Here is a 13,483-nt window from a genome sequence, read left to right on the forward strand (position 1 = left end):
GCCCGAATATGTAACATCAAATTAAATGTAAGAACTAGACAGGAGGTGTTTGTGTTTTAAATTTATCTGTAAGCCAGATTGAATGTAGAAGAAAATAAGTGTTGTAATGGTATTGTAAACTTTTCCTATCTTAAATATAGATAATGCTGAGTTTGCAACAGAGAGCACAGAAACGTGCAAGTTACATCTTGCGTCTTGAAGAAATCAGCCCGTGGCTGGCTGCCATGACTAACACTGAAATTGCTCTTCCTGGAGAAGTCTCAGCCAGAGACACTGTCACAATCCACAGTGTGGGTGGAACCATCACAATCTTACCTACCAAAACCAAGCCAAAGAAACTTCTCTTTCTCGGATCAGATGGGAAGAGCTATCCTTATCTTTTTAAAGGTGAGATTTAAAAAAAGAACATTAGTCTGATTATTAACACTGTGTGTGTGAGTGTGTGTGTGTGTGTGTGTGAGTGTGTGTGTTAGGATTGTTTTAGGTGAATATATGTTGTGAATAGCCTGGAGTATCCTGTGTTTTGATAGAAGTAGTTGGAGGCTGTGTAGTATGATTTTCCATTGCTTCCTCTCTTCTTGCTTATGAACTGTAGAAGCAGGGCAACTGAGGTACAGCTAATAATTCTAGTATCTAATACCTTGTGACAATAGAATGTTGTCTGATGCTCTCATTGTGCTTCTTTGGCTGTCACTTCTTGACTGCTGTTGCTAATTGAGAGGAACACAAAAAAGTGGTATGTTTCCAGTCCCATCCCATTGCACTTCACCCCATCTGGTCACCTACTCTAGCTACTTTAATTTTGTTTCCATAGGATTGGAGGATTTACATCTGGATGAGAGAATAATGCAATTTCTGTCTATTGTAAATACTATGTTTGCTACAATCAATCGCCAGGAAACACCCCGTTTCCATGCTCGACACTATTCTGTAACACCACTAGGAACTCGATCAGGCCTAATCCAGTGGGTGGATGGAGCCACACCCTTATTTGGTCTTTACAAACGATGGCAACAACGGGAAGCTGCCTTACAAGCACAAAAGGTTGATTAAAATTAAAATATGTGCTTTTATTTGAATGTTAATAAACAAGTATATATATTAGTCTGTTCTCTGTTATATGTGACATATTTCTAGTCTTACTGCCCTTGAGGTTTTTTCCAAGTTTATAAGAGTTAAAGAAGGAATAGACACAACTTTAAATTTGGAGTTAATCACTGTGGCATCCTATTTTGTACCCGTGAAATTTATTACGATTTAGAACAGTTTTTTAGAATTCATTTTAGCTAAGTATGAGTGCTTAGTGTATATGACAGGAGTAGTACTAAGTACTACAGATAAGAAGATAAATTTTTAAAGTCACAACTTCAGGTTCCAACATCTAGACAAATAAAATGAATCTAAGTAGGGTAGGTATGGGAAGGAGCAAGAGTTTGAAAGGCTTCAGATTTTTTTAGGTAGGCCTAGGAGACTACAGAACAGGTACTGAGGGGGTGAATTGGAGGTGGAATTAGAAAAGGGCTATTTAAATTTTTGTCTAAGGTGTTTCTGAATATCTGTTGTTAATTTTACATTGATTAAGTCATATTGGTGAAGAATGAAATATGTGTGATAAATGAGTGATAAATTTTAAACAGAATTATATGTTACAAAGAAGAATGTAACTTGGATGTTGAGCTTGAATTGAACCTCAAGAAAATATAACAGTAGACAGAGTTTTCAATAAAGTAGTAATACCAAATTAAGAAAATGATATGTAGATTGTAAGAAAGATGCATAGTCCAGACGACTTGGCTATTTGATGGATGAGATTTAGCTAGCTAAGTAGAGAGTTCCGCTGAAAAACCAGTTTTTAAGATACTGCTTTATATTCGAGGTAATCTTTATCCTTATTTAAACAAAGTTGATCTTTCCTTAAAAAAATTTTTTTTAAGGCCCAAGATTCCTACCAAACTCCTCAGAATCCTGGAATTGTACCCCGTCCTAGTGAACTTTATTATAGTAAAATTAGTCCTGCTTTGAAAGCAGTTGGACTTAGTCTGGATGTGTCCCGACGGGATTGGCCTCTTCATGTGATGAAGGCAGTATTAGAAGAGTTAATGGAGGCCACGCCCCCAAATCTCCTTGCTAAAGAGCTTTGGTCATCTTGCACCACCCCTGATGAATGGTGGAGAGTCACACAGGTATGTGTTTTGTTTTAGACTATCATCAGTATTATTGTTTCTTTGCCTGCTTCCTGTCTTGTCTTGTTCACCCTCCTCCTGCCTCCCTCCAGACTTGGTAGTTTGAGACCTGCATTTGAATCTTATATTACATTTATTTTTATGAGGCATAGCCATGACTGTGTGAAGGCAGAATGGAGGGGATTATGGATGAAATGAAAAGGAGAATAAAAACTTTAGAAAGGGAAAAACTAGAGAGGCTGAAGAATAGTTCTGTTTTTTTAAATCCTGCATTCTGATAATGATTAAGTTGGACCAACCCGTGTCGTATGGTGTTGCTCAGTGCAGAGTTTCTGTGACTACATGCAGCGTCCCTGCAGAGCGCTAGCTGTTTATTTAGAAATAAGGGAGTAGGATTATGGAGGTTTGTAAATTTTAGAGAATCAAGTCCATGTTGGAAGGAAATTTGCTAATGATGCTTAACTTGCTCCCCCATCCCCTCTTCTTTAGTCTTATGCCAGATCTACTGCAGTCATGTCTATGGTCGGATACATAATTGGCCTTGGAGATAGACATCTGGATAATGTTCTCATAGATATGACGACTGGAGAGGTTGTTCACATAGATTACAATGTTTGCTTTGAAAAAGGTAAAATTAAAGACTTTTTATATGAGGGTCGAATTTATTTTGGTGACGGACAAAAATATAATGATTTATCTTTTCAAGGTAAAAGCCTTAGAGTTCCTGAGAAAGTACCTTTTCGAATGACACAGAACATTGAAACAGCACTGGGTGTAACTGGAGTAGAAGGTGTTTTTAGGCTTTCATGTGAGCAGGTATGTGGTTTTTTTCTCTTACACCTCTTAGTGTACCTGTTTAAATCAACAAATCCTTTGTAATGAAAAACTACATTTTAATGAGGAAACTTGTGGCAAAACTTAATTAAAAGTCTTCTGAAAACAGGTTCTACACATTATGCGGCGTGGCAGAGAGACTCTGCTGACACTGCTAGAAGCCTTTGTGTATGACCCCCTGGTGGACTGGACAGCTGGGGGTGAGGCTGGGTTTGCTGGTGCCGTCTATGGTGGAGGGGGCCAGCAGGCCGAGAGCAAGCAGAGCAAGAGAGAGATGGAACGAGAGATCACTCGCAGCCTTTTTTCTTCGAGAGTAGCTGAAATTAAGGTGAGGCCAATGATAATAAGTCATCGTCATCTTTTGTTTAATAGTTAACGTGTCCAGGACTTCCCTGGTGGCACAGTGGTTAAGGCTCCGCTCTCCCAATTCAGGGGGCCCAGGTTTGACCCCTGGTCCGGGAACTAGATCCCACATGCATGCCACAACTAAGGAGCCCGCCTGCCACAACTAAGACTTGATGGAACCAAAAAAAAAAAATAGTTAACATGTCCAGGGAATTCCGTGGCAGTGCAGTGGTTAGGACTCGGCACTTTCACTGCTGGGGCCTAGGTTCCAGCCCTGGTCGGGGAACTAAGATCCCACAAGTTGTGTGGCATGGCCAAAAAAAAAAAAAAAGTTAACATGTCCATAAAAAAGTTGAGTGAAACTTTTTCTTTTTTTTTTTTAAATTAATTTATTTACTTTTGGCTGCATAGGTCTTTGTTGCTATGCACGGGCTTTCTCTAGTTGTGGCGAGCAGAGCTACTCTTCGTTGCGGTGCGCGGGCTTCTCATTGCGGTGGCTTCTCTTGTTGCAGAGCACGGGCTCTAGGCACGTGGGCTCAGTAGTTGTGGCTCCTGGGGCCTAGAGCGCAGGCTCAGTAGTTGTGGCTCGCGGGCTTAGTTGCTCCGTGGCATGTGGGATCTTCCCGGACCAGGGCTCAAACCCGTGTCCCCTGCATTGGCAGGTGGATTCTTAACCACTGCACCCTCAGGGAAGTCCAAGAGTGAAACGTCTTCTAAAAATTGGTTTTATATGACTGTAGTGTATAATACTGAAATGACAGCGAAGTAAGACGCAGTTTGCTGTGATCTTTCACTAAGAAATGCTCCCATGCAAAGACACACAGTCACTCTCACACATGGGAGGTGGGTTAATGATTTGAAAAAATTATACCTTTCTTAATAGACTGAAAAGTGTTTACCAATGACGGTTTTAAGTGTTCTTTACTTGGATAGCCTCCCTCCTTCTTGATTTTAATATCGTGGTAGCCAGTGATGCTAATCTTGTTTTGTGTGGCGTGGTGGTAACTGCGTGTTATTGTGGAATTGAGTCTTCATTTTATGGCTGTTTGAATTGACCACATTAGTTATCTTTGTAAAAATATGGGTGATGCCATCACACACACACACCCCGGCTTTGTTGAGATTTAAGTAGAGTAACGTGCAGAATGTCCTTCTAACATGATCCTTCTGACAGACATCATCATATCTCATAGTCAGCCCTATATAAGAATCTTCCTAATAATGTCTTTTTACAGGTGAACTGGTTTAAGAATCGGGACGAGATGCTGGTTGTACTTCCCAAGCTGGACAGCAGTTTAGATGAATACCTGAGCTTGCAAGAGCAACTAACAGATGTGGAAAAACTGCAGGGCAAACTGTTGGAAGAAATAGAATTTCTAGAAGGAGCTGAAGGAGTGGATCATCCTTCTCATACTCTGCAACACAGGTTTAAAACAAGTGTTGAACTCTTATTTCTAAATATACGCCATTAAGGATAATTTTCATATTTTTGTGTAAACATTGTCAACTTGAATTATAATTATTGCAGCAACTCAGATAAATAAAGCTCTCCCAAGGGCTGCATTTTCAAAGTGTTAATAAAGCAGAATTCACTTAAATTTTCTGCTTTATTATATTTAATTTACATGTTTGAGTAACTATGGGAGATGGTGGACTTGGTGGTTAGAACACTGAACTTGGAATCAGAAAACCTGGGGTTTGGTTTTCTCTCTGCAGTTTGTATCTGAATCCTTATTCATTTGTACAGTGGATCTTGTCTGCTTGGCTCAGTTTTTTTGAGCATTAAACTAAAAGTGATCTAAGTGAATGAACCTTGCACAGAGCGGCTACCCAGCTCAGTGAAGGGTGGTTAAATGTACAAGTGCCAAACACTGCCGGAGACGTTGAGATTACGAAGACCTATTAAGTCTCAGTCTTCCATACTTCAAATAACTCGTAACCCTGGCAAATGTGGTAGAATTTTATTTAAAATGTTCTGAGTGTAGTTAGGGAACTCTGTAGGGTCAGGAAAAAACAGAGAAGGAAAGGACATTTGAGCAGTGCCCTCAAGATTGAAAAGGAGCTTACCAGGCAGTCCAAGTATAAGCAAAATGTACTTTCAGGGTGATGAAAGTACACAGAAGAAAGAAGAGCAATCAAAAATTTTTCCTTCCATTAGGTATTCTGAACACACTCAACTACAGACTCAGCAAAGAGCTGTTCAGGAAGCAATCCAGGTGAAGCTGAATGAATTTGAACAGTGGATAACACATTATCAGGCTGCATTCAGTAATTTAGAAGCAACACAGCTGGCAAGTTTGCTTCAGGAGATAAGCACACAAATGGACCTTGGTATGGGCTGACTTATTTTAGATATACATGTGAGCATGTGGGTTTTGTTGTTGTTGTGTTCATGTGTGGAGTTCTGGTTTGTACTCCCTTTCAGTAACTGCTGATTTGAAATGGTTTCATTGTGATCAATGATCATCTTTTACCCAAAGGTCCTCCAAGCTATGTGCCAGCAACAGCCTTTCTGCAGAATGCTGGCCAGGCCCACTTGATCAGCCAGTGTGAGCAGCTGGAGGGGGAAGTCGGTACCCTCCTGCAGCAGAGGCGCTCGGTGCTGCGAGGCTGTCTGGAGCAGCTGCACCACTATGCAACCGTAGCTCTGCAGTATCCAAAGGCTATATTTCAGAAGCATCGAATTGAGCAATGGAAAACCTGGATGGAAGAGCTCATCTGTAACACTACAGTAGAGCGCTGTCAGGATCTCTACAGGAAGTAAGTTTGATCACTCTCCATTTTCTTTACTTCTCATTGGGACTGGAAGCAAAGTTGTGTTCATGTTTTTAATTGCATAGTATTTTATTTTTCTGAAAGAAATGGTTGATAGATGGAATTTAAATGGAGTCACTTTTCTCTTGGTTTTAAGAGGGTTTGAGCTCATGTTTTCCTTTAAAAGACAGTGTGTTTTTCCTAATTGATTAAAATGTATCCCAATGTAAGCATGGTTGGATCAGAGTAAAGAGAGCTGAATTCAAATATTGATTCTATCGCTCACTAACAAGTTATCTTAGGAAGTTACTTTCGCTTTCAAGACCTTTTCTGTGAAATGGAAATAATGATTTCTACTCTTCAAGGTTTGAAGATCAAATGCAGTATTCCATATTGTCTTTTTTCGTATTTTGTAAGGCGTGAACTTTCTTTACAAGCACCTCTTTCTCTGTTTACAGATATGAAGTGCAGTATGCGCCTCAGCCACCCCCAACAGTGTGTCAGTTCATCACTGCCACTGAGATGACCCTGCAGCGGTACGCAACAGACATAAACAGCCGTCTTATTAGACAGGTGGAACGCTTGAAACAGGAAGCTGTCACTGTACCTGTTTGTGAAGATCAGTTGAAAGAAATTGAGCGTTGTATCAAAGTTTTCCTTCACGAGAACGGAGAGGAAGGATCTTTGAGTCTAGCAAGTGTTATTATTTCTGCCCTTTGTACCCTCACAAGGTGAGTTAGCTGACCACATAGTGAGACCATTTCATTGTCTTGCAAACATTGATGCTTATGGAGAGTTCATGTGTCTTTTGTTTGATCCCAAACTTAAGATATCCTTTTTCTTTCATTAGTCTTGCTCGGTGTAAGACTGCTTTATTTCCTTACAGATTTTGAGGTATCCCATTTATGTGTGTTTAGCTAAGTCAGTTTCACTGTACAAATATTTATCTCATTTTTTTAGACGTAACCTAATGATGGAAGGTGCAGCTTCGAGTGCCGGAGAGCAGCTGGTTGATCTGACTTCTCGGGATGGAGCCTGGTTCTTGGAGGAGCTCTGCAGTATGAGTGGAAATGTCACATGCCTTGTTCAGTTACTGAAGCAGTGTCACCTAGTGCCACAAGACTTAGACATTCCTAACCCCATGGAAGCATCTGAGGCAGTTCACTTAGCTAATGGTGTATACACCTCACTTCAGGTGAGTACTTCTAAATTAGCTTAAATTTTAGAAGTTTGTTTTAGGTATTGAACGTTGTGTTTCTCATCTCTGGGTCCGAAAAGTGATTTGACTTCCTCCCTTTTTAATGCTGCTTTCTCTAAACTCAGAAAGCATTAAAATATGTTTCTCACATATTTATAGGAATTAAATTCAAATTTCCGGCAAATCATATTTCCAGAAGCACTGAGATGTTTAATGAAAGGAGAATACACATTAGAAAGTATGCTTCATGAACTGGACAGTCTTATTGAGCAGACAACTGATGGTGTTCCTCTGCAGACTCTAGTTGAATCTCTTCAAGCCTATTTAAGAAATGCAGCTATGGGACTTGAGGAAGAAACACATGCTCATTACATCGATGTCGCCAGGCAAGTGAATGCTAAGCTGTGTTCTCTTTGCTTGTGAAAGAGATGGGTAGCCAGATAAAAGTTTTGAGTTCTTATTTTACTGTAAGCTTACTTTTAATTTTCAGAGCAGATATATATATATATATATAAAAAAACCTTTTATTTGGGGGAATTCCCTGGTGATCCAGTGGTTAGTACTCTGCGTTGAGGGCACGGGTTCAATCCCTGGTTGGGAGCTAAGACCCTGCGAGCCTTGAGGCAGGGCCAAAACAAACAAACAAAAAACAAAAAACCCTTTTATTTGGAAATAATTACAGACTCATAGGAAGTTGTGTTAAAAAAAAAAAAGTGTGCAGGGAGGTCTTGTGTACCCTTCATTCCTCCTTCAGTGTAACATCATGCATACCTATGGTACAGTAGCAACACCGTGAAATTGACATCAGTACAGTCCAGAGAGCTTACTCAGATTTCTCCAGTTACACATGCACTCGTGTGTGTGTGTGTGTGTGTGTGTGTAGTTTTATCACATACATATATGTATTCTTTTAGGGCTGTAGTTTCACCATACATGTGCACACACACAGAGTAGAGTGTGGTACTTTTTAAGCCAGCCCTTGGAACTCCATGGAAGCATCTGAGCCAGTTTAGCTAGTGGAGTATACACCTCATTTCAGATGAACACTTTTAAGTTAGCTTAAGTTTTATAAGTTTGTTTTAGGTATTGAACATTGTATTTCTTGACTCTTAAATCTAGGGTAACAATTTGACTTTGGAACCTGTAGAGGTTGGGCAGTTTCTCCAGCCATGCACTGTACCCAAAGCTAAGCCCTACCCTTTGTGCTTCCTGACTCAAGGCCTCTTTCTTTGGCATTCTGATGTCCAGTTCCCTTCAGAAGGTATAATTGAGAGAGTAGAAATGAATTGACCCACCATACTTCCTCCCATGGGAAAATTCCAAGATACAAGAAAGTAGAATAGTAATGAACCTCCATTTTACCAGCTTCAGTAATTATCTGTACCTGGTTAATCTCTCTCTCTCTTTCTTGCACCTGTTTAATCTTATTTAAATTGTACTGCTCCAGTTATTTTGAAGCAAATACCTTTTCATTCTTAAACTGCAGGAAGTATATATCTAAAATGTAAACTTATTTTTCTTAATTTATGGTGCCTTATTTCACCAAAAAAGGTAACAACTCCTTAATGTTTTCTTTTATGTTGCATTAAAATTTTTCCTATTTTCTTGTTTCTTTGTAGTTGTTTTACCATAAAATTCAAAAAGTAACTGTAATCAGTATAGCATAGACATAAATGGCAGCCAAATAGTGATTTAGATTATTTGCACAAGAGCTTTATCATAAAATTTCTAACATTATTTTAAAACTTAGATGCTAAATCTATACACTTTTCTTCCTCACAAAATTTCAGCCCTTATTTTCCCTTAATATCTAATCTAGATTCCCTTTACTGTCAAATGGAGGAATGTTTCCTTCCATGTATGCATTGGGTTACAGACTTCATGTTTGATTCTGTTACAGCCTGTGTGTATCTTGTATTAGAGAACCTTTTTGGTAATCTCAAGTAAAACTTTATACCATCATGCAGCTCTTTTTCCATTAGAAGTTTCTCGGCTAGCCTAAATTTTAAATTCTCTTAATAATTCCTAATAGTTTTATAGCTATTTATGTGTGTGTGATAAAGTTGAAAATCTAGTTAACATTAGTTTTACTGATAGTAGTCATAGGTACTGGGAATTGTATTTTTGCTTTTTTATATAAAATGTTTAGAATAGTGCTTGGATACATAAACACTACGTAAGTTCTTAATTTAATGATAATGTGAAAGGCAAATTTCTGAAGACCTACCTTCAAGCTATGCATTATTTGAAACTCAGCATGCCAAAAATGATAGGTATTTCCATTTACTGTCTGTAGCTGGCTCTGCCATGTGACAGTAGTGTGAACATACTTGACAACTTTTGCTAGGTCCACCAGCTTTAGAACTGTGTGATTCTCGACATTTAAAAAAAAATATTGGCATTTTATATTATTTTACATTCTGTGTATAATAGTGAGACTGTAATACTTTTTATATATAGTTCTTTTTAAAATGTCATAGTTCAAATTTGCATAAAATTTACTCACATTAATGATGGCTAATAATACTCCTTCCTTCATACAGAGACTTTTCCCCTAGACTCCACACACTAGCTGTAAGACTTGTTGATCTTACATTTTCCCCCAAATTTAATACTCTTCAGCGAGGGTTTTAACTCCCCTTTCTTTTCCTCTAGAATACTTCATGCTCAATATGGTGAATTAATCCAACCAAGAAATGGTTCAGTTGATGAAACACCAAAAATGTCAGCTGGCCAGATGCTTTTGGTAGCATTTGATGGCATGTTTGCCCAAGTTGAGACTGCTTTTGGCTTATTAGTTGAAAAGGTAAATATTGACCTGGTTTTATGAATAATGCAAGTGTAGGAAAGTAGTTGTTCAGTGTGTGAAGAGTGGAGAAGTGAACTTGCTTTTCTTTCATTTACATAGCTAAATAAGATGGAAATTCCTATAGCTTGGCGAAAGATTGACATTATAAGGGAAGCCAGGAGCACCCAAGTCAATTTTTTTGATGATGATAATCACCGACAGGTGCTTGAAGAGATTTTCTTTCTAAAACGACTACAGACAATTAAGGAGTTCTTCAGGCTCTGTGGTACCTTTTCTAAAACTTTGTCAGGTAATATTTCACTCTTAAACAAGCTGGGTTTAGTTGTGTAGTACTTTGGAGGGGGACAGGATAGAGTAGGCTTAATTTAATTGTAAATTAAATTAAAATACTAAGTTCATGCAATCTTCAAGTTTTTAAATATGCAGCATTATTACCTTATTTTAGTGTTGCATGAAATACTGAAAGAAAAATTTCCTTTTTTAGGATCAAGTTCACTTGAAGATCAGAATACTGTAAATGGGCCTGTACAGATTGTCAATGTGAAAACCCTTTTTAGAAACTCTTGTTTCAGTGAAGACCAGATGGCTAAACCGATAAAAGCATTCACAGCTGACTTTGTGCGGCAGCTCCTGATTGGACTCCCGAACCAAGCCTTGGGCCTCACGCTGTGCAGCTTCATCAGTGCCCTAGGGGTAGACATTATTGCTCAAGTGGAGGCAAAGGATTTTGGTGCTGAAAGCAAAGTTTCAGTTGATGATCTGTGTAAAAAAGCAGTGGAGCACAACATCCAGATCGGGAAGTTCTCTCAGCTGGTCATGAACAGGGCGACTGTGCTGGCGAGCTCCTACGACACTGCCTGGAAGAAGCACGACTTGGTGCGCAGGCTGGAGACGAGTATCTCCTCCTGTAAGACAAGCCTACAGCGCGTTCAGTTGCATATCGCCATGTTTCAAGTTAGTATTTCTCTTTATAAAGGGGTTTTTCCTCAATGTAGGAATTTGAAAAACTGCGGGAATTAATACAGAACAGTATAAAGAGAAAATTTTAAACTTCCTGGATTGTGCCAGCCCAGAGCAAACACCGAAATGTATTAGCATTCCGGTGCTGTCTTTCCAATTATTCCTTGTTTCTCTTTTACGTAGTTGAGATCATTTTGTGTTCATGGTTTGTGTCCTTTGAATTAGTTTCCATCAGAGTTGTATGGTTAGTGTTTTCATTAAGTATTACTTGTAAATGTAATTTCTAACAGTTGAATGTGTTCGTTAGGTGGATATGCCTTCTGTACTGTCTAACATACTTATTTCTAAAGTGACTTCTGTTTCCCTGATTCTCTAAGCTCTGTGCATACATTGGTCATCACTTGGGAACTGTTTTTTAGAAGCCTGTTTTTGTCCTTGTTTGTTTAGAGGCAGTATGACAGGCTTTGGGGGAGTGAGATGGATTTGGATTCAGGTATATGAACTTAAGTTTAACTTCCCTTAAGGTCTGATTTCCTTACTTGTAGAATGGGGACAGTATCTCTCTAAAATGTTGATGACTGTGCAGGTTAAAAATGATGATTTGTCTAAGACACTAAGCACAGTATAAATTATAGCTATTTTTCTTCTTTCTTTATTTCAAATATAGGCTTCAATATTGTCAGTAGCTTCAGACAAGTTGTAACTCGTGGAGTAATATTGGGGGACTACATTATCCTGGGATCTGTTTTGGCACAAACACTGGTTACTTTGTGTAACCAAATTTGTTTTCTGAAATGTATATAAAGCAGTTATATTTGGCAGTGTTACAAACCAGTTAATAACTTCATTTATATTGAATCTACTTCCCAAGAGTGGAATTGGTGGGGCATGGAACCAGTGTATTTCCTTCTGTTGGCAGTTTTATCATTAGCTGTGTTCTTACCTCATAAGAAAAGTAATTTATTCAAATTCTGAAGTTGCGTTTATTATATATTAACAGTCCTTCTAGCACATTGGGATTTTTTGGTATTTATTTTACTTCTAAAAAATATAATGTTGAGGGGCTTCCCTGGTGGTGCAGTAGTTAAGAATCCGCCTGCCAATGCAGGGGACACGGGTTCGAGCCCTGGTCCGGGAAGATCCCACATGCCGCGGAGCAACTAAGCCCGTGCACCACAACTACTGAGCCTGCGCTCGAGAGCCCGCGAGCCACAACTACTGAAGCCCGTGTGCCACAACTACTGAAGCCCACGTGCCTAGAGCCTGTGCTCCGCAACAAGAGAAGCCAAGACAATGAGAAGGCTGCGCCCCGTGACAAAGAGTAGCCCTTGCTCACTGCAACTAGAGAAAGTCCGCGTGCAGCAGCGAAGACCCAGTGCAGCCAAAAATTAAATAAATGAATAAATAAATTTATTTAAAAAATACATATATATATATATATATAATGTTGAAAAGTTTTATTTAATACATTTTAGAGTTTATTCCCTTAAAAAATGGACAACTATATGGAAAACATTATCAAAATCCATCCAGTTTTGTTCATCTGAACACATTTTAAGCTGTAAGCACAATATAACTTTTAAATTTTAACCCAAATGTCCCTTGGGCCTTCTGGGGCCACCTTACAGCATATAGGATGGCTTGATCCTCTGTCAGTAGTTACCTATGCCTTCCTGTCGCTTGTAGGTTCTCTGGAGAATTCTTTCTTCTGTGACTGCTGCCATTGCTTCTTTCAGTTACTTGTTAATTCCGTGCTGGGGAACTCTTCCCCTACCTTGCCTGTTCCAACTTCTTAACTGGAAATTATATTTTAGGGGGATTGTGCAGCAGATTTTTACTTAGACTAGGAAACATCTTCAGAATTACTATTTAAATGTTGCATATCAGTGATCCCAGAAATTTATCAGCCATTCTCTACCTCAGGAAATTTTCCACCTGGTTGATTCTTTTATTGTGTTTCTGTTATTCTTCCCTGCTCACCCCACCTTGCTGCAGCTGGGTTTTTTCCCTCTTCCCCCAGTCCTAAATCACACCTCCCCTCCCTTGTTTATCTAAAGGCCTTTTTCCTGCTTATTTTATTACATTTCTTTTTCTTTGAACAGTGGCAGCATGAAGATCTCCTTATCAACAGACCACAAGCCATGTCGGTCACTCCTCCCCCTCGTTCTGCCATCTTAACCAGCATGAAAAAGAAACTCCATACTCTGAGCCAGATTGAAACTTCAATTGCAACAGTTCAGGTGTGTTTTGTCAGATCCTCCTTCTGGTACCTCTTACTTTTAGAAATGACCTCCACTGTGGTGAAGTGTTAGTGCTCTGTTGCAGTCTGTCCTTGGCTTCTAAGCCACAGGAACATAATACCTTTTCACTTTTATTTGTAATTTATATCTTTTTTTCTTA

At 39.0% G+C, this 13,483-nt stretch overlaps 1 protein-coding gene across 4 annotated transcripts in view; it reads left to right on the top strand.

Annotated features, from left to right (window-relative positions):
- Positions 1-13,483, top strand: part of SMG1 (SMG1 nonsense mediated mRNA decay associated PI3K related kinase) — a 94,694-nt gene that overhangs the window by 67,069 nt on the left and 14,142 nt on the right. For all 4 annotated transcript variants that reach the window (XM_024744169.1, XM_024744170.1, XM_024744168.1 and 1 more), the window contains 16 exons: positions 141-387; positions 815-1,044; positions 1,935-2,183; positions 2,673-2,811; positions 2,890-2,999; positions 3,127-3,345; positions 4,598-4,788; positions 5,521-5,693; positions 5,843-6,122; positions 6,575-6,847; positions 7,077-7,311; positions 7,474-7,700; positions 9,970-10,120; positions 10,223-10,412; positions 10,608-11,077; positions 13,186-13,323. In XM_024744169.1, the coding sequence (XP_024599937.1) occupies positions 141-387; positions 815-1,044; positions 1,935-2,183; positions 2,673-2,811; positions 2,890-2,999; positions 3,127-3,345; positions 4,598-4,788; positions 5,521-5,693; positions 5,843-6,122; positions 6,575-6,847; positions 7,077-7,311; positions 7,474-7,700; positions 9,970-10,120; positions 10,223-10,412; positions 10,608-11,077; positions 13,186-13,323 (3,522 nt within the window). The remainder of the gene's footprint in view (positions 1-140; positions 388-814; positions 1,045-1,934; positions 2,184-2,672; positions 2,812-2,889; positions 3,000-3,126; positions 3,346-4,597; positions 4,789-5,520; positions 5,694-5,842; positions 6,123-6,574; positions 6,848-7,076; positions 7,312-7,473; positions 7,701-9,969; positions 10,121-10,222; positions 10,413-10,607; positions 11,078-13,185; positions 13,324-13,483) is intronic.

Source organism: Neophocaena asiaeorientalis, unplaced genomic scaffold (genome assembly GCF_003031525.2).
Source record: "Neophocaena asiaeorientalis asiaeorientalis breed wild unplaced genomic scaffold, Neophocaena_asiaeorientalis_V1.1 scaffold91, whole genome shotgun sequence".
NCBI classification, from domain to species: Eukaryota; Metazoa; Chordata; class Mammalia; order Artiodactyla; family Phocoenidae; genus Neophocaena; species Neophocaena asiaeorientalis.